At 46.5% G+C, this 22210-nt stretch overlaps 1 protein-coding gene across 1 annotated transcript in view; it reads left to right on the top strand.

Moving 5' to 3' along the window:
• The first annotated feature begins 4189 nt into the window (after positions 1-4189).
• Positions 4190-22210, top strand: part of xpo4 (exportin 4) — a 192014-nt gene continuing 173993 nt past the window's right edge. The window contains 1 exon segment of the mRNA XM_070892196.1: positions 4190-4279. Coding sequence (XP_070748297.1) covers positions 4190-4279 — 90 coding nt within the window.

Raw genomic sequence — 22210 nt, 5'->3', positions numbered from 1 at the left:
CGGTGAGCTTCGATGTTGCAAAGATATCTGTTTAGTGTTACCGTTCGTGGACATGAAAACCTGGGCTATCGTGATGGCCTTGCTCAGATCTGGGGATTCGACAGACAGCAGTTTGCGAAGAATGACCTCGTGGCCGATTCCAAGCACGAAAAAGTCCCGCAACATTTCCCCCAAAAATCCAGCAAATTCGCACGGTCACGCAAGGCTTCTTAGGTCAGTGACATAGCTCACCACGTTCTAGCCCTCGGAGTGATGGTGCATGTAAAAGCGATACCTGGCCATTAAGATGCTCTCCTTCGGCTTGAGGTGTTCCCGAACCAGCATGCACAACTCTGCATATGTCTTGTCCGTTGGTTTCGTCGGTGCTAGCAGATTTTTGACGAGGTCATATATCGTGGATCCACAAACGGTGAGGAGAATCACCCTGCGCTTGACCGCGGTATCTTCCGTATCCAGCTCGTTGGCCATGAAGTACTGGTCAAGACGCTCAACGAAGGCTTCCCAATCATCACCCTCAACAAATCTCTCAAGAATACCAACGGCAGCCATAACCGCGTGAAAGTTCGTGATCTGTTACTCGTCGCCAATTGTTATGTTCAGAATAACTCCACAAAACTGTATACTGTAAGGTCAAACTGTTGTGACCTTGGTCTCTTTAATGTAACTCCAGAGTGAGGAAGCAGCATGGTACACTGACTTTTATACTTGCTTGTCTGGGGTGTGCAGGTGACCCTTGGGTCTCCAACAGGTGCGCCACTGTGACTAATCTTACACACTAGTAAAGTTTACATACATAACAAATACTTTCCAATTTAAAACTGGCAGGGGAAATATTGTTTTACAGCAGAGTTCCTGGTTCTCCAGTGGTAGTTTATGAAGCCTATTAATAACTTAGGAAAGCATAAGACAGAGGTACTGAGGCTAACTGTGATGCCCCTACAGCTAACATAATCTAACTCAGCACTGACTAGGGAGTGAACCAACGACCATCCTGCTCTGAGGTTGCTCTGCTACACACTGGATAAACTCACTCAGGCAGCAGCTGAGCCACATGCTGGTCTTCCAAGTGACAACTGAGCCTACCCAGAAAACTTGTCCCCATCCGAATATTTAAATAAAAATGGACCGACAGTGCTCAAAGTTTGTGAATAAATCCATGTGTTGTTTCAGCTCCACCTGAATATTGAGGTGTGAATGCAGGGATGATCCCTTTCCCCATCCCTTGCAGCGAGCCCTGGGGCTGGCCTGAACCTGGTGTGAATGCAGACAATGATCTGTCTCCCCATCCCTTGCAGGGAGCCTGATGTAAATGCAGGGGGTGATCCATCTCCCCATGCTGTGAGCCTGGGGCTACCCTGACCCTGGTGTGAAATCAGGGATGCTCCTTCTCCCCATGCAGTGAGGCTGGGGCTGTACTGGTGTGAATGCAGAGCATGATCTGTCTGCCCGTGCCATGCAGTGAGCCCGGGGCTGCCCTGACCCTGGTGTGAATGCAGTGAGCCTGGGGCTGCCCTGACCCTGGTGTGAATGCAGTGAGCCCGGGGCTGCACTTACCCTGGTATGAATGCAATGAGTACTGAGTTGCCCTGACCCTGGTGTGAATGCAGTGAGCCCGGGGCTGCACTGACCCTGGTGTGAATGCAGTGAGCCCGGGGCTGCACTGACCCTGGTGTGAATGCAGTGAGTACTGAGTTGCCCTGACCCTGGTGTGAATGCAGTGAGCCCGGGGCTGCACTGACCCTGGTGTGAATGCAGTGAGCCCGGGGCTGCATTGACCCTGGTGTGAATGCAGTGAGCACTGAGTTGCCCTGACCCTGGTGTGAATGCAGTGAGCCCGGGGCTGCACTGACCCTGGTGTGAATGCAGTGAGCACTGAGCTGCCCTGACCCTGGTGTGAATGCAGTGAGCACTGAGCTGCCCTGACCCTGGTGTGAATGCAGTGAGCCCGGGGCTGCACTGACCCTGGTGTGAATGCAGTGAGCACTGAGCTGCTCTGACCCTGGTGTGAATGCAGATAATGATCCCCCGCCTAATGAAGTGAGCCCGGTGCTGCCCTGACCCTGCTGTGAATGCAGAGAGCACTGAGCTGCCCTGACCCTGGTGTGAATGCAGTGAAAACTGAGCTGCCTTGACCCTAATGTGAATGCAGTGAGCACTGAGCTTCCCTGATCCTGGTGTGAATGCAGTGAAAATTGAGCTGGCTTGACCCTGATGTGAATGCAGTGAGCCCGGGGCTGCCCTGACCCTGGTGTGAATGCAGTGAGTACTGAGCTGCCCTGACCCTGGTGTGAATGCAGTGAGTACTGAGCTGCCCTGACCCTGGTGTGAATGCAGTGAGCCCGGGGCTGCCCTGACCCTGGTGTGAATGCAGTGAGCCCGGGGCTGCCCTGACCCTGGTGTGAATGCAGTGAGCACTGAGCTGTTCTGACCCTTGTGTGAATGCAATGAAAATTGAGCTGCCTTGACCCTGATGTGAATGCAGTGAGCACTGAGCTGCTCTGACCCTGGTGTGAATGCAGTGAGCACTGAGCTGCCCTGACCCTGGTGTGAATGCAGTGAGCCCAGGGCTGCACTGACACTGGTGTGAATGCAGTGAGCCCGGGGCTGCACTGACCCTGGTGTGAATGCAGTGAGCCCGGGGCTGCACTGACCCTGGTGTGAATGCAGTGAGCCCGGGGCTGCACTTACCCTGGTATGAATGCAATGAGTACTGAGTTGCCCTGACCCTGGTGTGAATGCAGTGAGCCCGGGGCTGCACTGACCCTGGTGTGAATGCAGTGAGCCCGGGGCTGCACTGACCCTGGTGTGAATGCAGTGAGCCCGGGGCTGCACTGACCCTGGTGTGAATGCAGTGAGTACTGAGTTGCCCTGACCCTGGTGTGAATGCAGTGAGCCCGGGGCTGCACTGACCCTGGTGTGAATGCAGTGAGCCCGGGGCTGCATTGACCCTGGTGTGAATGCAGTGAGTACTGAGTTGCCCTGACCCTGGTGTGAATGCAGTGAGCCCGGGGCTGCACTGACCCTGGTGTGAATGCAGTGAGCCCGGGGCTGCACTTACCCTGGTATGAATGCAATGAGTACTGAGTTGCCCTGACCCTGGTGTGAATGCAGTGAGCCCGGGGCTGCACTGACCCTGGTGTGAATGCAGTGAGCCCGGGGCTGCACTTACCCTGGTATGAATGCAATGAGTACTGAGTTGCCCTGACCCTGGTGTGAATGCAGTGAGCCCGGGGCTGCACTGACCCTGGTGTGAATGCAGTGAGCCCGGGGCTGCACTGACCCTGGTGTGAATGCAGTGAGTACTGAGTTGCCCTGACCCTGGTGTGAATGCAGTGAGCCCGGGGCTGCTCTGATCCTGGTGTGAATGCAGTGAGCCCGGGGCTGCACTGACCCTGGTGTGAATGCAGTGAGCCCGGGGCTGCACTACCCTGGTGTGAATGCAGTGAGCCCGGGGCTGCCCTGACCCTGGTGTGAATGCAGTGAGCCCGGGGCTGCACTGACCCTGGTGTGAATGCAGTGAGCCCGGGGCTGCACTTACCCTGGTATGAATGCAATGAGTACTGAGTTGCCCTGACCCTGGTGTGAATGCAGTGAGCCCGGGGCTGCACTGACCCTGGTGTGAATGCAGTGAGCCCGGGGCTGCACTGACCCTGGTGTGAATGCAGTGAGCCCGGGGCTGCACTGACCCTGGTGTGAATGCAGTGAGCCTGGGGCTGCACTGACCCTGGTGTGAATGCAGTGAGTACTGAGTTGCCCTGACCCTGGTGTGAATGCAGTGAGCCCGGGGCTGCACTGACCCTGGTGTGAATGCAGTGAGTACTGAGTTGCCCTGACCCTGGTGTGAATGCAGTGAGCCCGGGGCTGCTCTGATCCTGGTGTGAATGCAGTGAGCCCGGGGCTGCACTGACCCTGGTGTGAATGCAGTGAGTACTGAGTTGCCCTGACCCTGGTGTGAATGCAGTGAGTACTGAGTTGCCCTGACCCTGGTGTGAATGCAGTGAGCCCGGGGCTGCACTGACCCTGGTGTGAATGCAGTGAGCCCGGGGCTGCACTGACCCTGGTGTGAATGCAGTGAGTACTGAGTTGCCCTGACCCTGGTGTGAATGCAGTGAGCCCGGAGCTGCACTGACCCTGGTGCACCCGCTCCACTGGAGCCGCCGCGCCGCCGCTTTATCCCACAATGCCCCGCATGGCGCGTCACTGAAGAGAGACCATGATGGCGGCTCATAATGCACCAGAAGTGATAGCACAGCTGGAAAGCGCAGCCAAAGTTTTAATGGTAAGGGCCTGCTCCCCCCTCTGTTCCCTGTCCCCGTCCCCAGGGTGTGCCGGCAGCTCCCGGGTCTCGGTATGTTTGCCCTGGGTTGCATGGAGCTGACATGGCGAGCAGTGAAGCGCCGTGCGTGGCGCAGTCCCCCAGTGCCCGGACCCCGGGCTTTCAGTAAACTCCACAGCCGGCAGCCACGGCAGCTCGCCTCAGCTCGACTTTTAGTTCTCCCTTTTAATCAGGCACGCTGCTACCTCCAGATCGTTAATTGGGACAATTTAAGATTTAATTTAATTTGGGAACTGTTGAGATCCATGTCAGATTGTTTGCTCTCATCATCGGTGGTGTTGGTATCTTCTTAAAAAAAACACATTTTTAATTGAAATATTTGTTTTTTTAACTGAGTTTCAATTCAATATAACCCATGGGAAGAAAATAAAGTAATTTACCATTGGTTGTACATATCGGAATTGTGATGCTTAAATTGAATCTTTTAATAAAATACTGTACTTGAGCTTTAAAATGGCGTTTTGTTTCAGGTTAAAGCCCTGGTGGTTCTTGGTGAGACCCGCTCAGGTACACCAGATAGGTGGTTAGGGGTGGTAAAGATTCATTGCCTTCATCTTTAACGTTCAGTCTAAATTAATGTATCCACTGGTTGAGAAGTTGTGAAATGGGAGCTTTATTTTGTGCAGTACAAAATGATTGGTTTATAATCTTTTCTTTGAAAACTGTCTTCTGAACTAGAATTCTTAACACCATGATTAATATCTGCTTTAATATTTGAATTGGTGAAGAGAGAGCGATGAGAAAGCAAGGAGCACATGCTCATGGAACTAATATGGCTTACCCAGTGTGATCTTCACATGCAATATATTACTGTACTGTATTGCCCAAAAGAAAATGTATCTTGACTGTTTAAAATGAATATAGAAATATCAAATTGTTAGATTTTAGATTATAAGTTTAATATAACAATTTGGAATGCTTACCTACGTTTATTCTGATAATTTGAATTCATTTGCATCGTGTAAACTTATTTTAAGTTTATACAAGTGTATTGTTTTTTTCCCTGCTCTCCCTCACCCTCTAAAAGGGATTGACTCCTTGATGGGATATAGTTCTGTGGGTGCTGGTCACCCTCCAGGACCTTCCCCATTATCTTCTGGATGTGATATTAAGGTGAATGAAAAGATCCCATGGTACTATTTGAAGAAGAGTAGGAGAGTTCTTCTGGTGTCCTGGTCAATATTTAATCCTTCAACCAAATCAGATTATTTGGTTATTTATTTCCCTGCTTTTGGACCTTGGCTGCTGTGTCCCTAGATTACAACAGTCACTATGCTCCATTTGCCTGGGACAGCTCGAGGTTGTGAAAGACGCTATATATAAATGCAAGTTCTTTTCTTTCCAATGCCTGATATTCACATGCGAGTTGATGTTGCTAGCCATAATCCTGTTCATGTGACAGATTAGGAAAAGGGGAGGTGCAACGAGACCTGGGTGTCATGGTACATCAGTTATTGAAGGTTGGCATGCAGGTACAGCAGGCGGTAAAGAAGGCAAATGGCATGTTGGCCTTCATAGCGAGGGGATTTGAGTACAGGGGCCAGGGAGGTGTTGTTACAGTTGTACAGGGCCTTGGTGAGGCCACACCTGAAATTTTGTGTACAGTTTTGGTCTCCTAACTTGAAGGACATTCTTGCTATTGAGAGAGTGCAGCGAAGGTTCACCAGACTGATTCCCGGGATGGCGGGAATTACATATCAAGAAAGACTGTATCAACTGGGCTTGTATTCACTGGAGTTCAGAAGAATGAGAGGGGATCTCATAGAAACGTTTAAAATTCTGACGGGTTTAGACAGGTTAGATGCAGGAAGAATGTTCCCAATGTTGGGGAAGTCCAGAACCAGGGGTCACAGTCTAAGGATAAGGGGTAAGCCATTTAGGACCGAGATGAGGAGAAACTTCTTCACCCAGAGAGTGGTGAACCTGTGGAATTCTCTACCACAGAAAGTTGTTGAGGCTAATTTACTAAATATATTCAAAAAGGAGTTAGATGTAGTCCTTACTACTAGGGGTATCAAGGGGTATGGCAAGAAAGCAGGAATGGGGTACTGAAGTTGAATGTTCAGCCATGAACTCATTGAATGGCGGTGCAGGCTCGAAGGGCTAAATGGCCTACTCCTGCACCTATTTTCTATGTAAGACTCCGCTTAGTTTCTGACCATATATTCTCTCTACCACAAATACAACTTATTTTCACATCTGCAACATTCCCTGCCACCGCTCCTATCTCTGTCCATTTGTTGAAAACTTTATGCACACCTTCATTGTCTTCTAACCTCGACTCTCCATAAACTTGTCCAAAACTACTGCACGCATCCTTTCCTGCATGGAGCATTACCTTATCCTTGCTGACCTATGTTGGCTCCTTGTTCTCCAATGAGTTAAATTTAAAATCCTTATTGTGAAATCTTTCCATAATCTTGATCAATCGAATATCTGTAATCATCTCCAGCCATAATCTTTATTGCTGCTTCTCTTTCTCCCCTTCTCGCTCCCCACCGAACACACTGTTACTCTGACTTTGACCTTTTATGCACCCCACCCTCCCTTTGCATTACCACTGGTGATGGAGCCTTCAGCTGCCTGGGTTCAGCTGCCTGGGTTCTGCTCCCAGGAATTTCTTCACTAAACTTTCTCACCTTCCTCTTTGTTGCTGTTAAGTCTCTGGACTTGGGTGAGTGAGATATGCCCCTTCAAGTGTATATTCCATATTGGGTAGATGGAAACAGGTGGGAGAACAGGAGTTCTCATTTGCTTGAATTGAAGATAGAGTGATAGATTCCCATGAGTGCCAGACGTCTGGCTGCCTAAAAACATGCTTTCCATCAGGAGAGCTGGTAGCAATCAGAAACCCTGTTTGTGATCGATCTCTCTTTCTGCCCGCTCACCCCACCCCAACCCAGGTGTACAGAGGGCAATTGTAACTCTCGCTTTCTGAGCTAGTCACTGTATAAATATGCTAAGACATTGATTTGGAATGGTGAAATAACCAGTATATTCCACAATTGAGGACTAGATAAAAGTTTTCCAATTGTCTATACAGAATGTTGCCTGAGGAAAAATTAAATACGGAATATATAAAGTTGGAGAGAAGAGGCCATTCAGCCTACTAAAACTCATCTCTCTATTATCCTAATTTTTTTCACCACAGCATCAAAATGTATTGTAGAAACAAAGAAACATAGAAAATAGGTGTAGGAGTAGGCCCTTCGGGCCTGCACCACCATTCAAATAAGACCATGGCTGATCATTCATCTCAGTACCCCTTTCCTGCTTTCTCTCCATACCCCTTGATCCCTTTAGCTGTAAGGGCCATATTTAACTCCCTCTTGAATATATCCAATCAACTTGACTCAACAACTCTCTGCGGTAGGGAATTCCACAGGTTAACAACTCTGAGTGAAGAAGTTTCTCCTCATCTCATTCCTAAATGGCTTACCCCATATCCTTAGATTGTGTCCCCTGGTTCTGGAATTCCCCAACATCAGGAACATTCTTCCTGCATCTAACCTGTCCAGTCCCGTCAGAATTTTATATGTTTCTATGAGATCCCCTCTCATCCTTATAAACTCCAGTGAATAAAGGCCCAGTCGATCCAGTTTCTCCTCATATATGTCAGTCCTACCATCCCGGGAATCAGTCTGGTGAACCTTTGCTGCATTCCCTCAATAGCAAGAACGTCCTTCCTCAGATTAGGAGACCAAAACTGAACACACTATTCCAGGTGAGACCTCGCCAAGGCTCTGTACAACTGCAGTAAGACCTCCCTGCTCCTATACCTGAAACCCCTAGCTATGAAGGCCAACATACCATTTGCTTTCTTCACTGCCTGCTGTACCTGCATGCCAAATTTCAATGACTGATGTACCATGACACCCAGGTTTCGTTGCACCTCCCCTTTTCCTAATCTGCCGCCATTCAGATAATATTCACCCTTTGTGTTTTTGCCCCCAAAGTGGATAACCTCACATTTATCCACATTATACTGCATCTGCCATGCATTTGCCGACTCACCTAACTTGTCCAAGTCACCCTGCAGCCTCTTAGCATCTTCCTCAGCTCACACCGCCACCTAGTTTAGTGTCATCTGCAAACTTGGAGATATTACACTCAATTTCTTCATCTAAATCATTAATGTATATTGTAAATAGCTGGGGTCCCAGCACTGAGCCCTGTGACACCCACTAGTCCCTGCCTGCCATTCTGAAAAGGACCCGTTTATCCCAACTCTCTGTTTCCTGTCTGCCAACCAGTTCTCTAGCCACGTCAGTATATTACCCCCAATACCATGTGCTTTGATTTTGCAGACCAATCTCTTGTGTAGGACCTTGTCAAAAGCCTTTTGAAAGTCCAAATACACCACATCCACTGGTTCTCCCTTGTCCACTCTACTGGAATGTTTTGAAGATTTGTCAAGCATGATTTCCCTTTCATAAATCCATGTTGACTTGGACCGATCCTGTCACTACTTTCCAAATGTGCTATTATTTCATCTTTAATAATTGATTCCAACATTTTCCCCACTACTGATGTCAGGCTAACCAGTATATAATTACCCGTTTTCTCTCCCTCCTTTTAAAAAAAAAAAGTGGTATTACATTAGCCACCCTCCAGTCCAGTCGATAGACTGTTGGAAAATGATCACCAATGCATTCACTATTTCTCGGGCCACTTCCTTAAATACTCTGGGATGCAGACTATCAGGCCCCGGGGATTTATCGATCTTCAATCCCATCAATTTCCCTAACACAATTTCCTGCCTAATAAGGATCTCCTTCAGTTCCTCCTTCTCACTAGACCCTCGGTCCCCTAGTACTTGTGGAAAGTTATTTGTGTCTTCCTTTTTGAAGACAGAACCATAGTATTTGTTCAACTGGTCTGCCATTTCTTTGTTCCCCATTATAAATTCACCTGAATCTGACTGCAAGGGACCTACGTTTGTCTTCACTAATCTTTTTCTCTTCACACATCTACGGAAGCTTTTGCAGTCAGTTTTTATGTTCCCTGCAAGCTTCCTCTCATACTTTATTTTCCCCCTCCTAATTAAACCTTTTGTCTTCCTCTGCTGAATTCTAAATTTCTCCCAGTCCTCAGGTTTGCTGCTTTTTCTGGCCAATGTATATGCCTCTACCTTGGATTTAACACTATCCTTAATTTCCCTTGTTAGCCACGGTTGAGCACATTTAGTGAGTTGGTCACACCGCAGATAAGGGTGAGGACAGATAGTGAATGGGTGACCAAGAGACAAGGCAAGAGCAGGAAGGTAGTGCAGGAGTCCCCTGCGGCCATCTCCCTCCAAAGCAGATATACTGTTGGGGGAGATGACTTACCAGGGGAAGGCACCAGCAGCCAGGTTCATGGCACCATGGGTGGCTCTGCTGCACAGAAGGGCGGGAAAAAGAGTGGGAGAGCTATAGTGATGAGGGACTCTATTGTAAGGGGAATAGATAGGAGTTTCTGCGGCCGCAACCGAGACTCCAGGATGGTATGTTGCCTCCCAGGTGCAAGGGTCAAGGATGTCTCAGAACGGCTGCAGAGCATTCTGGAGAGGGAGGGTGAACAGCTGGTTGTCGTGGTACATGTAGGTACCAACGATATAGGTAAGAAACGGGAAGAGGTCCTACAAGCTGAATTTAGGGAGCTAGGAGCTAAATTTAAAAAGTAGGACTTCAACGGTAGTAATCTCTGGATTGCTACCAGTGCCACGTGCTAATCAGAGTAGAGGGAGCAGGATAGTTAGAATAAATACGTGGCTTGAGCAGTGGTGCAAGAGGGAGGGATTCAAATTCCTGGGACATTGGAAGCAGTTCTGGGGGAAGTGGGACCTGTACAAAAGGGACGGTCTGCACTTGGGCAGGACTGGAACTGATGTCCTGGGGGTAACATTTGCTAATGCAGTTTGGGAGTGTTTAAACTAATATGGCAGGGGGATGGGAACCTATGCAGCGAGACAGGGCGAAGTAATATGGAGTCAGAAACAGATGGTAGAAAGGTAAAAAGCAATAGTGGAAGGCTGAATAAACAAAGGCAAGAAACAAAAAGGGCCACACTACATCATAATTCTAAAAGGACAAAGGGTATTAAAAAAACAAGCCTGAAGGCTTTGTGTCTTAATGCAAGGAGTATCCGTAATAAGGTGGATGAATTAACTCTGCAAATAGATGTTAACAGATATGATGTGATTGGGATTACAGAGACGTGGCTCCAGGATGATCAGGGCTGGGAACTCAACATCCAAGGGTATTCAACATTCAGGAAGGATAGAATAAAAGGAAAAGGAGGTGGGTAGCATTGCTGATTAAAGAGGAGATTAATGCAATAGTTAGGAAGGACATTAGCTTGGATGATGGGGAATCTGTATGGGTAGTGCTGTAGAATACCAAAGGGAGTTGCGTACAGACCTCCAAACAGTAGTAGTGATGTTGGGGAGGGCATCAAACAGGAAATTAGGGGTGCATGCAATAAAGATGCAGCAGTTATCATTGGTGACTTTAATATGCATATAGATTGGGCTAACCAAACTGGAAGCAATACGATGGAGGAGGATTTCCTGGAGTGCATAAGGGATGGTTTTCGAGACCAAAATGTTGAGGAACCAACTAGAGGGGAGGCCATCTTAGACTGGGTGTTGTGTAATGAAAGAGGATTAATTAGCAATCTCGTTGTACGAGGCCCCTTGGGGAAGAGTGACTATAATATGGTGGAATTCTGCATTAGGATGGAGAATGAAACAGTTAATTCAGAGACCATGGTCCAGAACTTAAAGAAGGGTAACTTTGAAGGTATGAGGCGTGAATTGGCTAGGATAGATTGGCGAATGATACTTAAGGGGTTGACTGTGGATGGGCAATGGCAGACATTTAGAGACCGCATGGGTGAACTACAACAATTCTACATCCCTGTCTGGCGTAAAAATAAAAAAGGGAAGGTGTCTCAACCGTGGCTATCAAGGGAAGGTGTCTCAACCGTGGCTATCAAGGGAAATCAGGGATAGTATTAAAGCCAAGGAAGTGGCATACAAATTGGCCAGAAATAGCAGCGAACCTGGGGACTGGGAGAAATTTAGAACTCAGCAGAGGAGGACAAAGGGTTTGATTAGGGCAGGGAAAATAGAGTACGAGAGGAAGCTTGCAGGGAACATTAAGACGGACTGCAAAAGCTTCTATAGAAATGTAAAGAGAAAAAGGTTAGTAAAGACAAACGTAGGTCCCCTGCAGTCAGAATCAGGGGAAGTCAAAACGGGGAACAAAAATGGCAGACCAATTGAACAAGTATTTTGGTTCGGTATTCACGAAGGAGGACACAAACAACCTTCCGGATATAAAAGGGGTCAGAGGGTCTAGTAAGAAGGAGGAACTGAGGGAAATCCTTATTAGTCGGGAAATTGTGTTGGGGAAATTGATGGGATTGAAGGCCGATAAATCCCCAGGGCCTGATGTCTGCATCCCAGAGTACTTAAGGAGGTGGCCTTCGAAATAGCGGATGCATTGACGGTCATTTTCCAACATTCCATAGACTCTGGATCAGTTCCTATGGAGTGGAGGGTAGCCAATGTAACCCCACTTTTTAAAAAAGGAGGGAGAGAGAAAACAGTGCATTATAGACTGGTCAGCCTGACATCGGTAGTGGGTAAAATGATGGAATCAATTTATTAAGGATGTCATAGCAGCGCATTTGGAAAGAGGTGACATGATAAGTCCAAGTCAGCATGGATTTGTGAATTGGAAATCATGCTTGACAAATCTTCTGGAATTTTTTGAGGATGTTTCCAGTAGAGTAGACCAGGGAGAACCAGTTGATGTGGTGTATTTGGACTTTCAGAAGGCTTTCGACAAGGTCCCACACAAGAGATTAGTGTGCAAAGTTAAAGCACATGGGATTGGGGGTAGTGTGCTGACGTGGATTGAGAACTGGTTGGCAGACAGGAAGCAAAGAGTAGGAGTAAATGGGTACTTTTCAGAATGGCAGGCAGTGACTAGTGGGGTACTGCAAGGTTCTGTGCTGGGGCCCCAGCTGTTTACACTGTACATTAATGATTTAGACGAGGGGATTAAATGTAGTATCTCCAAATTTGCGGATGACACTAAGTTGGGTGGCAGTGTGAGCTGTGAGGAGGATGCTATGAGGCTGCAGAGTGACTTGGATAGGTTAGGTGAGTGGGCAAATGCATGGCAGATGAAGTATAATGTGGATAAATATGAGGTTATCCACTTTGGTGGTAAATTATCTGAATGGTGACAGATTAGGAAAAGGGGAGGTGCAAAGAGATCTGGGTGTCATGGTGCATCAGTCATTGAAGGTTGGCATGCAGGTACAGCAGGCGGTTAAGAAAGCAAATGGCATGTTGGCCTTCATAGCGAGGGGATTTGAGTACAGGGGCAGGGAGGTGTTACTACAGTTGTACAGGGCCTTGGTGAGGCCACACCTGGGGTATTGTGTACAGTTTTGGTCTCCTAACTTGAGGAAGGACATTCTTGCTATTGAGGGAGTGCAGCGAAGGTTCACCAGACTGATTCCCGGGATGGCGGGACTGACATATCAAGAAAGACTGGATCAACTGGGCTTGTATTCACTGGAGTTCAGAAGAATGAGCAGGGATCTCATAAAAACGTTTAAAATTCTGATGGGTTTAGACAGGTTAGATGCAGGAAGAATGTTCCTAATGTTGGGGAAGTCCAGAACCAGGGGTCACAGTCTAAGGATAAGGGGTAAGCCATTTAGGACCGAGATGAGGAGAAACTTCTTCACCCAGAGAGTGGTGAACCTGTGGAATTCTCTACCACAGAAAGTTGTTGAGGCCAATTCACTAAATATATTCAAAAAGGAGTTAGATGTAGTCCTTACTACTAGGGGAATCAAGGGGTAATGGCGAGAAAGCAGGAATGGGATACTGAAGTTGCATGTTCAGCCATGAACTCATTGAATGGCGGTGCAGGCTCGAAGGGCCGAATGGCCTACTCCTGCACCTATTTTCTATGTTTCTATGAGCCACCTTCCCTGTTTTATTTTTACTCCAGACAGGGATGTACAATTGTTGGAAGTTCATCGATGTGATCTTTAAATGCTTGCCATTGCCTATCCATTGTCAACCCTCTAAGTATCATTTGCTAGTCTATTCTAGCCAATTCACATCTCATACCATCGAAGTTACCTTTCCTTAAGTTCAGGACCCTAGTCTCTGAATTAACTATGTCACTCTCCATCTTAATAAAAAATTCTACCATATTATGGTCACTCTTCCCCAAGGGACCTCGCACAACAAGATTTCTAATGAGTCTTTTCTCATTACGCATCACCCAGTCTAGGATGGCCAGCCCTCTAGTTGGTTCCTCGACATATTGGTCCAGAAAACCATCCCTAATACACTCCAGGAAATCCTCCTGCATCGTATTGCTGCCAGTTTGGTTAGCCCAATCTATGTAGATTAAAGTCACCCATGATAACTGTTATACCTTTATTGCACGCATCCCTAATTTCTCGTTTGATGCTGTCCCCAACCTCACTACTACTGTTTGGTGGTCTATACACAACTCCCACTAGCGTTTTCTGCCCTTTGGTATTCCGCAGCTCCACCCATACAGATTCCACATCATCCAAGCTAATGTCCTTCCTTACTAGTGCGTTAATTTCCTCTTTAACCAGCAACGCTATCCCACCTCCTTTTCCTTTCTGTCTATCCTTCCTGAATATTGAATACCCCTGGATGTTGAGCTCCCAGCCTTGGTCACCCTGGAGCCATGTCTCCGTGATGCCAATTATATCATATTCATTAATTGCTGCCTGTGCAGTTAATTCGTCCATCTTATTACGAATACTCCTTGCATTGAGGCACAGAGCCTTCAGGCTTGTCTTTTTAACACACTTTTCTCTTTTAGAATTTTGCTGCAATGTGGCCCTTTTTGATTTTTGCCCTGTGTTTTTATCTCTACTGTTTCACCTGGAATATTATTCCAAACATGTAGTATCGCAGTTAGATGTCCGAAAGAATTCCTCGACTTAGTTTTAAATTGACTTTTCCCTAATTTAAATTCATGTCCTACAGTCGCCATTTCCTGGATGGATTTGAAGTTGCATTATGGGTTTACCGCATACCATTTATTTTATATATTTTTATTAGATTCCCCTCTTGACCTCCACCTTTCTGAACTGTAGAACTTGAACTAATCTCTTTTTCAAATTTCTGTTCTATTCTAGTCTGGCATTATATTCTAACATGGGGGGTGAAGAGAAAATTGGACAGGGTTCCTGCTTCTGATCACGATACAGCAACACCTGCTGGAAAAAATGCTTGTGTTCCAGTTCCATTTCTTTTATTGTATACTAATGATTTTGCAATTATTCTGCACAAGTGATCTAAATCCATCTGAAAATCTTTACCTGCACCTCGTGTATCTACAGCTTTCCCTATTTTAGTGTTGTGAGCAAATTTGACGAGCTTACATTTGGTTTTGGTATCCAAGTCATTTATGTAAATAAGCAACAGCCCCTGCAGAACTTCTTTCAATATGTGTTCCAACAATCTGACATTGCACCTCCCATGAGAGTACTTTTAAACTGACTTCTCAGCCAGTCCTGTGCTTTTATTTTAATTAGAAATCTTTCATGTGGAACTTTGTCAAAAATATTCCAAAAATACAGATGAACTATCAGAGGGAATTCCCTTTTCAGTGTTTTGAGAGCATTATTATCTACAATGTCCTCAATTAAAAAAAAAAGTTGAGAAGGTTCGTCAGTCAGAACCATCCCATTTTAATAATACAAAAGTAAAATAACTGAGGATGCTGAAAATGTTGGAAATACTCAGCAGGTCAGGCAGCATCTGTGGAGAGAGAAACCAAGTTAACATTTCAGGTCGATGACTTTTTCCTCAACCAAGGATTCCCCTCCACCGTGTCCGTCCCATTTCCCACTCTTCTGCTCTGGCTCCTTCCCCTCCCCCTCCCTCCCAGAACCACGATGGGATTCCCTTTGTCCTCGCTGTCCTCCCCACCACTTCTACATTCAACAGATCGTCCTCCACCGTCCAACATGATGCCACTACCAAATGCACCTTCCCCTCCCCTCCCCTCCCAGCATTCCGAAGGGACTGTTCCCTTCACGTTACCCTGGTCCACTCTTCAATGTGAAGAGAAAAAGCTTAGTGAAGATTTTGCAGACGGAATCAGTTGAATTTATAATGGGGAACAAAGAAATGGCAGACCAATTGAACAAATATTTTGGATCTGTCTTCACTAAGGAAGACGCAAATAACCTTCCGGAAATACTAGGGGTTCGAGGGTCTAGCGAAAAGGAGGAACTGAAGGAAATCCTTTAGTCAGGAAATTGTGTTAGGGAAATTGATGGGATTGAAGGCTGATAAATCCCCAGGGCCTGATAGGCTGCATCCCAGAATACTTAAAAAAAAAAGTGTCCCTTACTATTAAAAAATTAGTGGATGCATTGGTGATCATTTTCCAACATTCTACTGACTCTGGATCAGTTCCTATGGACTGGAGGATAGCTAATGTAACACTACGTTTTAAAAAAGGAGGGAGAGAGAAAACGGGTAATTATAGTTAGCCTGACATCGGTGGTGGTGAAAATGTTGGAATCTATTATTAAGGATGAAATAGCAGCGTATTTGGAAAGCGGTGACCGGATCGGTCCAAGTCAGCATGGATTTATGAAAGTGAAATCATACTTGACAAATCTTCTAGAATTTTTGAGGATGTAACGAGTAGAATGGACAAGAGAGAACCAGTGGATGTGGTGTATTTGGACTTTCAAAAGGCTTTTGACAAGGTCCCACATGAGATTAGTGTGCAAAATTAAAGCACATGGTATTGTGGATAATGTATTGATGTGGATAGAGAACTGGTTGGCAGACAGGAAGCAGAGAGTCCGGATAAACGGGTCCTTTTCAGAATGGCAGGCAGTGACCAGTGGGGTGCTGCAGGGTTCAGTGCTGGGACCCCAGCTATTTACAATATACATCAATGATTTAAATGAAGGAATTTAATGTAATATATCGAAGTTTGCAGATGACACTAAGCCGGGTGGCGGTGTGAGGAGGATGTTAAGAGACTGCAGGGTGACTTGGACAGGTTAGGTGAGTTGGCAAATGCATGGCAGATGCAGTATAATGTGGATAAATGTGAGGTTATCCACTTTGGTGGCAAAAACAGGAAGACAGATTATTATCTGAATGGTGACAGATTAGGAAAAGGGGAGGTGCAACGAAACCTGGGTGTCATGGTACATCAGTCATTGAAGTTTGGCATGCAGGTACAGCAGGTGGTGAAGAAGGCAAATGGCATGTTGGCATTCATAGCGAGAGGATTTAAGTATAGGAGCAGGTGTACAGTTGTACAGAGGTGAGGCCACACCTGGAATATTGTGTTCAGTTCTGGTCCCCTAATATGAGGAAGGATGTTCTTGCTATTGAGGGAGTACAGCGAAGATTCACCAGATTGATTCCTGGGATGGCAGGACTGACATATGAGGAGAGACAGGATGAACTGGGCTTGTATCCACTGGAGTTTAGAAGAATGAGAGGGGATCTCATAGAAACGAAGGTAAACTTGCGGAGAACATAAAAACAGATAGTAAAAGCTTTTACAGATATATAAAACGGAAAAGAGTGACTAAAGTAAATGTTGGTCCCTTAGAAGATGAGAAGGAGGATTTAATAATGGGAAATGTGGAAATGGCTGAGACTTTAAACAATTATTTTGCTTCGGTCTTCACAGTGGAAGACACAAAAACCATGCCAAAAATTGCTGGTCATAGGAATGTGGGAAGGGAGGACATTGAGACAATCACTATCACTAGGGGGGTAGTGCTGGACAGGCTAATGGGACTCAAGGTAGACAAGTCCCTTGATCCTGATGAAATGCATCCCAGGGTATTAAAAGAGATGGCGGAAGTTATAGCAGATGCATTCGTTATAATCTACCAAAATTCTCTGGACTCTGGGGAGGTACCAGCGGATTGGAAAGAGCTAATGTAATGCCTCTGTTTAAAAAAGGGGGCAGACAAAAGGCAGGTAACTATAGGCCGGTTAGTTTAACATCTGTAGTGGGGAAAATGCTTGAAGCTATCATTAAGGAAGAAATAGCGAGACATCTAGATAGGAATAGTGCAATCAAGCAGACGCAACATGGATTCATGAAGGGGAAATCATGTGTAACTAATTTACTGGAATTCTTTGAGGATATAACAAGCATGGTCGATAGAGGTGTACCGATGGATGTGGTGTATTTAGATTTCCAAAAGGCATTCGATAAGGTGCCACACAAAAGGTTACTGCAGAAGATAGAGGTACGCGGAGTCAGAGGAAATGTATTAGCATGGATAGAGAATTAGCTGGCGAACAGAAAGCAGAGAGTCGGGATAAATGGGTCCTTTTCGGGTTGGAAATCGGTGGTTAGTGGTGTGCCACAGGGATCGGTGCTGGGACCACAACTGTTTACAATATACATAGATGACCTGGAAGAGGGGACAAAGTGTAGTGTAACAAAATTTGCAGATGACACAAAGATTAGTGGGAAAGCGGGTTGTGTAGAGGACACAGGCTGCAAAGAGATTTGGATAGGTTAAGCGAATGGGCTAAGGTTTGGCAGATGGAATACAATGTCGGAAAGTGTGAGGTCATCTACCTTGGGGGAAAAAAACAGTAAAAGGGAATATTATTTGAATGGGGAGAAATTACAACATGCTGAGGTGCAGAGGGACCTGGGGGTCCTTGTGCATGAATCCCAAAAAGTGCAGCAGGTAATCAGGAAGGCGAATGGAATGTTGGCCTTCATTGCGAGAGGGATGGAGTACAAAAGCAGGGAGGTCCTGCTGCAACTGTATAGGGTATTGGTAAGGCCGCACCTGGAGTACTGCATGCAGTTTTGGTCACCTTACTTAAGGAAGGATATACTGGCTTTGGAGGGGGTACAGAGACGATTCACTAGGCTGATTCCGGAGATGAGGGGGTTACCTTATGATGATAGATTGAGTAGACTGGGTCTTTACTCGTTGGAGTTCAGAAGGATGATGGGTGATCTTATAGAAACATTTTAAATAATGAAAGGGATAGACAAGATAGAGGCGGAGAGGTTGTTTCCACTGGTCGGGGAGACTAGAACTAGGGGGCACAGCCTCAAAATATGGGGGAGCCAATTTAAAACCGAGTTGAGAAGGAATTTCTTCTCCCAGAGGGTTGTGAATCTGTGGAATTCTCTGCCCAAGGAAGCAGTTGAGGCTAGCTCATTGAATGTATTCAAGTCAAAAAAAAGATAGATTTTTAACCAATCAGGGAATTAAGGGTTACGGGGAGCGGGCAGGTAAGTGGAGTTGAGTCCATGGCCAGATCAGCCATGATCTTATTGAATGGCAGAGCAGGCTCGAGGGGCTAGATGGCCTACTCTTGTTCCGAATTCTTATTTTCTTATCTTATGTTCTTATGAAACATAAAATTCTGACAGGATTGGACAGGTTAGAGGCAGGAAGAATTTTCCCATTGCTGTGGAGTTTCAGAACAAGGGGTCACAGTCCAAGAATAAGGGGTAAGCCATTTAGGACCGAGATGAGGAGAAACTTCTTCACTCAGAGAGTGGTTAACCTGTGGAATTCTCTACCACAGAAAGTTGTTGAGGCCAGTTTGTTAGATATATTCAAAAGGGAGTTAGATATGGCCCTTACGGCCAAAGGGATCAAGGGGTATGGAGAGAAAGCAGGAAAGGGGTACTGAGGTTGAATGATCAGCCATGATTTTATTGAATGGCAGTGCAGGCTCGAAGGGCCGAATGGCCTGCTCCTGCACCTAATTTCTATGTCCCATTACCATCCCCTTTTGACTTGCACCATCAACTCTTTTGTCATTTAATCTTGTCTGCCTTCCATCCTATCACAGATCTTCCCTTTTGTTCTCTTCTTCCCTCCCCCCTTTCACTGCCTCTGTACTTGCTTAAAACCTGCTAGATCTCTAACTTTCTCCAGTTCTGATAAAAGGTCATTGACTTGAAATGTTAGCTCTGTTTCTCTCTCCACAGATGCTGCCTAACCTGCTGAGTATTTGCAGGATTTTCTGTTTTTATTCTAAACTCTAGGCTGTTTCTTGAACTATTGCTATACAGATACTCTACCAGTTTATCCTTCGAATGGATTCCATTATTTTACTTTATTTCTAAGTTGAAGCTATATTTGCAGTTGTCTAGGTAATATTCATTGTCCCTTTTCAAATAAAAAAAATACTACATTTACTTGCCTCCAACTCCTTTGTGATCAGCAATGCCTGCCAAATGTATTTCCTAGTCTTCAGGTCCTGATACAATTCTTCATGGACGTTAAAAGTTTTTTGTCTTGATTGTCTCTTAATGGCTTAGTGGAATACTAAGCTACATAGATCGGATTATCTTAGGTCAGGAAAGGAGTGGAGAGAATTATCATGCCACCAATGGACGGTGCCAGGGATGGTAGGATGAAGCCCCAGCTTCCTACTTTAATTAATTCCTGATTTCAGCCTCACAGCTGTCGGCAGGGAAGAACATCAGATGAAGTCTTCAACAGCACCTACCAAACCCATGACCTCCACTATCTAGAAGAATAAGGGCAGCAGGTGTATGGAAACTTTATCACCTCCACGTCATCCACCATCCTGACTTCTCGTCGTTCCTTCATCGTCGCTAGGTCAAAATCCTGAAACTTCCTACCAATGTTCCCTCTCTTTTTTGTGCATGGTCCCTTTAACCAGCTGTGAGGCCCATTCAAATGTTCGCACATGTGCACTTTCTTCAATGTAAAAGCCTGCGTGGGATCTCCAGACCGCTGCGCTGCCGATTAACAAGAACGATGCTCCCTCTCTAACAGCACTGTGGGAATACCTTCATCACCATAGGCATTCCCTCAAAATCGAGGAAGACTTGCTTCCACTCTAAAAGTGAGTTCTTGAGTGGCTGTACAGTCCAATGCAGGAATTACAGTCTCTGAAACACGTGGGGCAGACAGTGGTTGAAGGAAAGGGTGGGTGAGGAGCCTGGTTTGCAGTACACTCCTTCCTCTGTCTGCGCTTGGTTTCTGCATGCTCTTAGTGACGAGACTCGAGGTGCTCAGCGCCCTCCTGGATGCTCTTCCTCCACTTTGGGCAGTCTTGGGCCAGGGATTGTCAGGTGCTAGTGGGGATGTTGCATTTTACCAAGGAGGCTTTCAGGGTGTCCTTGAAAAGTTTCCTCTGCCCACCTCGGGCTTGCTTGCTATGTAGGAGTTCCAAGTAGAGCGCTTACTAAGCGAGTCTTGTGTCGGGCATGCGGACGATGTGGCCTGCCCAACAGAGCTGGTTGAGTGTGGTCAGTGCTTCGATGTTGGCCTGGACGAGAACACTGATGTTGGTACGTTTATCTTCACCACATGGACTGCAGCGGTTCAAAAAGAAAGCACACCACCACCTTCCCAAACACAACTAAGGCTGGGCAATAATTGCTGGCCTTGCTAGCGATGCTCATATCCCAAGAATGAATTAAATCAGAAGCGACTTTCTTGTGAGACAGTGAGTATCTGTAGACTGAGTTTGGATGGCATCGCAACAGAGCCCAATCCTGTTTTTGGCTGATATCCACACATGCAGGAGTCATTGGATATCGATCTAGAGCAGGAACCCAGGTGGTTTCTCCTCCGCCCCCTGCTTCCTCGCCCAGATACATTGAGGCCAATTATAGTGCCTCTACCCTGGTTGAAATCAGTCAACTCAGCACAGATTGTGAATTAAACCTGAAATCTTATCATCCTGGCTTAGTACTACACTGGTGAGTGACTTTTATCTGTTATCAGGGGAATTTATTTATATTAACACTTCTCCAGAGCAGACCAATCACCATTTTATACAGCTATTAAATTCACAGATCTAGGAGCTAATATCAATGCCTAGTTCTATACATGATTATAAATACACAAATTTCAGATTTGCTTTTGGCTACATCAGGAATGAGAGGATACAGCAGACTATTGTAAGTCTGGTGGGTATTCCTGTGAAGTCCCTGATCAGAGAAGCTTTTGAAATGCAATGGAGAGTCAGTAGTTCTCATTACCCCATTACTTCTTTGAGGCTGTTTTCAAGTGGAAAGTATATAATTTAACACACGGACCCTAAATAACATTTTAATGCAAAAGTTTTGAAGGTAAACTGGTTGTACAGGTAACTTTTTAAATGTCTTAATTCTGGTAGTAATAGGTTCAAAATTGAAGTCAGTTTCAGGTGTCACAAATAGCTTTCGATACCCAGCCTGCTATTAATTCTTTGAAGTGAAATGGTTTTGCAATCTTTACTTGCTCAAGCCGTGATTGTATTTTTCAGCTATGTTTCTGAATTGAAATATCTTTAAGGGCCCAAGTTTCCACAAGAAAAAAAACGGGCGTCCCTCCGAGCTGGGCGCCCGGTTTTCGCGCCTAAAAGAATCCTCGGTATTCTCTACCTACTTACAGGTCCTCTGGCCCTCGGCGCAGTCAGCACGAGCTGTTGGGGGGAGGGGGGGGGGCGGAGCCAGGTCCCGGCGCTGAAAACAGTGCCGGGACCTCTGCACATGCGCGCTACAGTCGGCACGCAAGTGCAGTAGCTCCAGGCGCCGAACTGTGTGGGAGGGGCCCGAAGCATGCAGCCCCTAGCCCTGGCCCAATGGCCTCACTGGGGCTCCTCCCACGGCCAGCTCCTGCTCCCCGCCTGACCCGACACTCGCTCCCCCCCCCGCCGACCCGACACCCGCTCTCCTCCCCCCCCCCCCCGCCCCGACCCGACACCCGCTCCCCCCCCCCGACCCGAGACCTGACACCCGCTCCCCCCGCCCCGACTCGCACTCCTGTTCCCCGACCTGACGCCCCCTCTCCCTCTCTCACTCTCTCGCTCCCCCCCCCCCC

This window comes from Pristiophorus japonicus, chromosome 10 (genome assembly GCF_044704955.1).
Source record: "Pristiophorus japonicus isolate sPriJap1 chromosome 10, sPriJap1.hap1, whole genome shotgun sequence".
Lineage (NCBI taxonomy): Eukaryota > Metazoa > Chordata > Chondrichthyes > Pristiophoridae > Pristiophorus > Pristiophorus japonicus.
The sequence above is the reverse complement of the archived record's forward strand: the minus strand, read 5'-3'. Positions and strand labels throughout refer to the sequence as shown.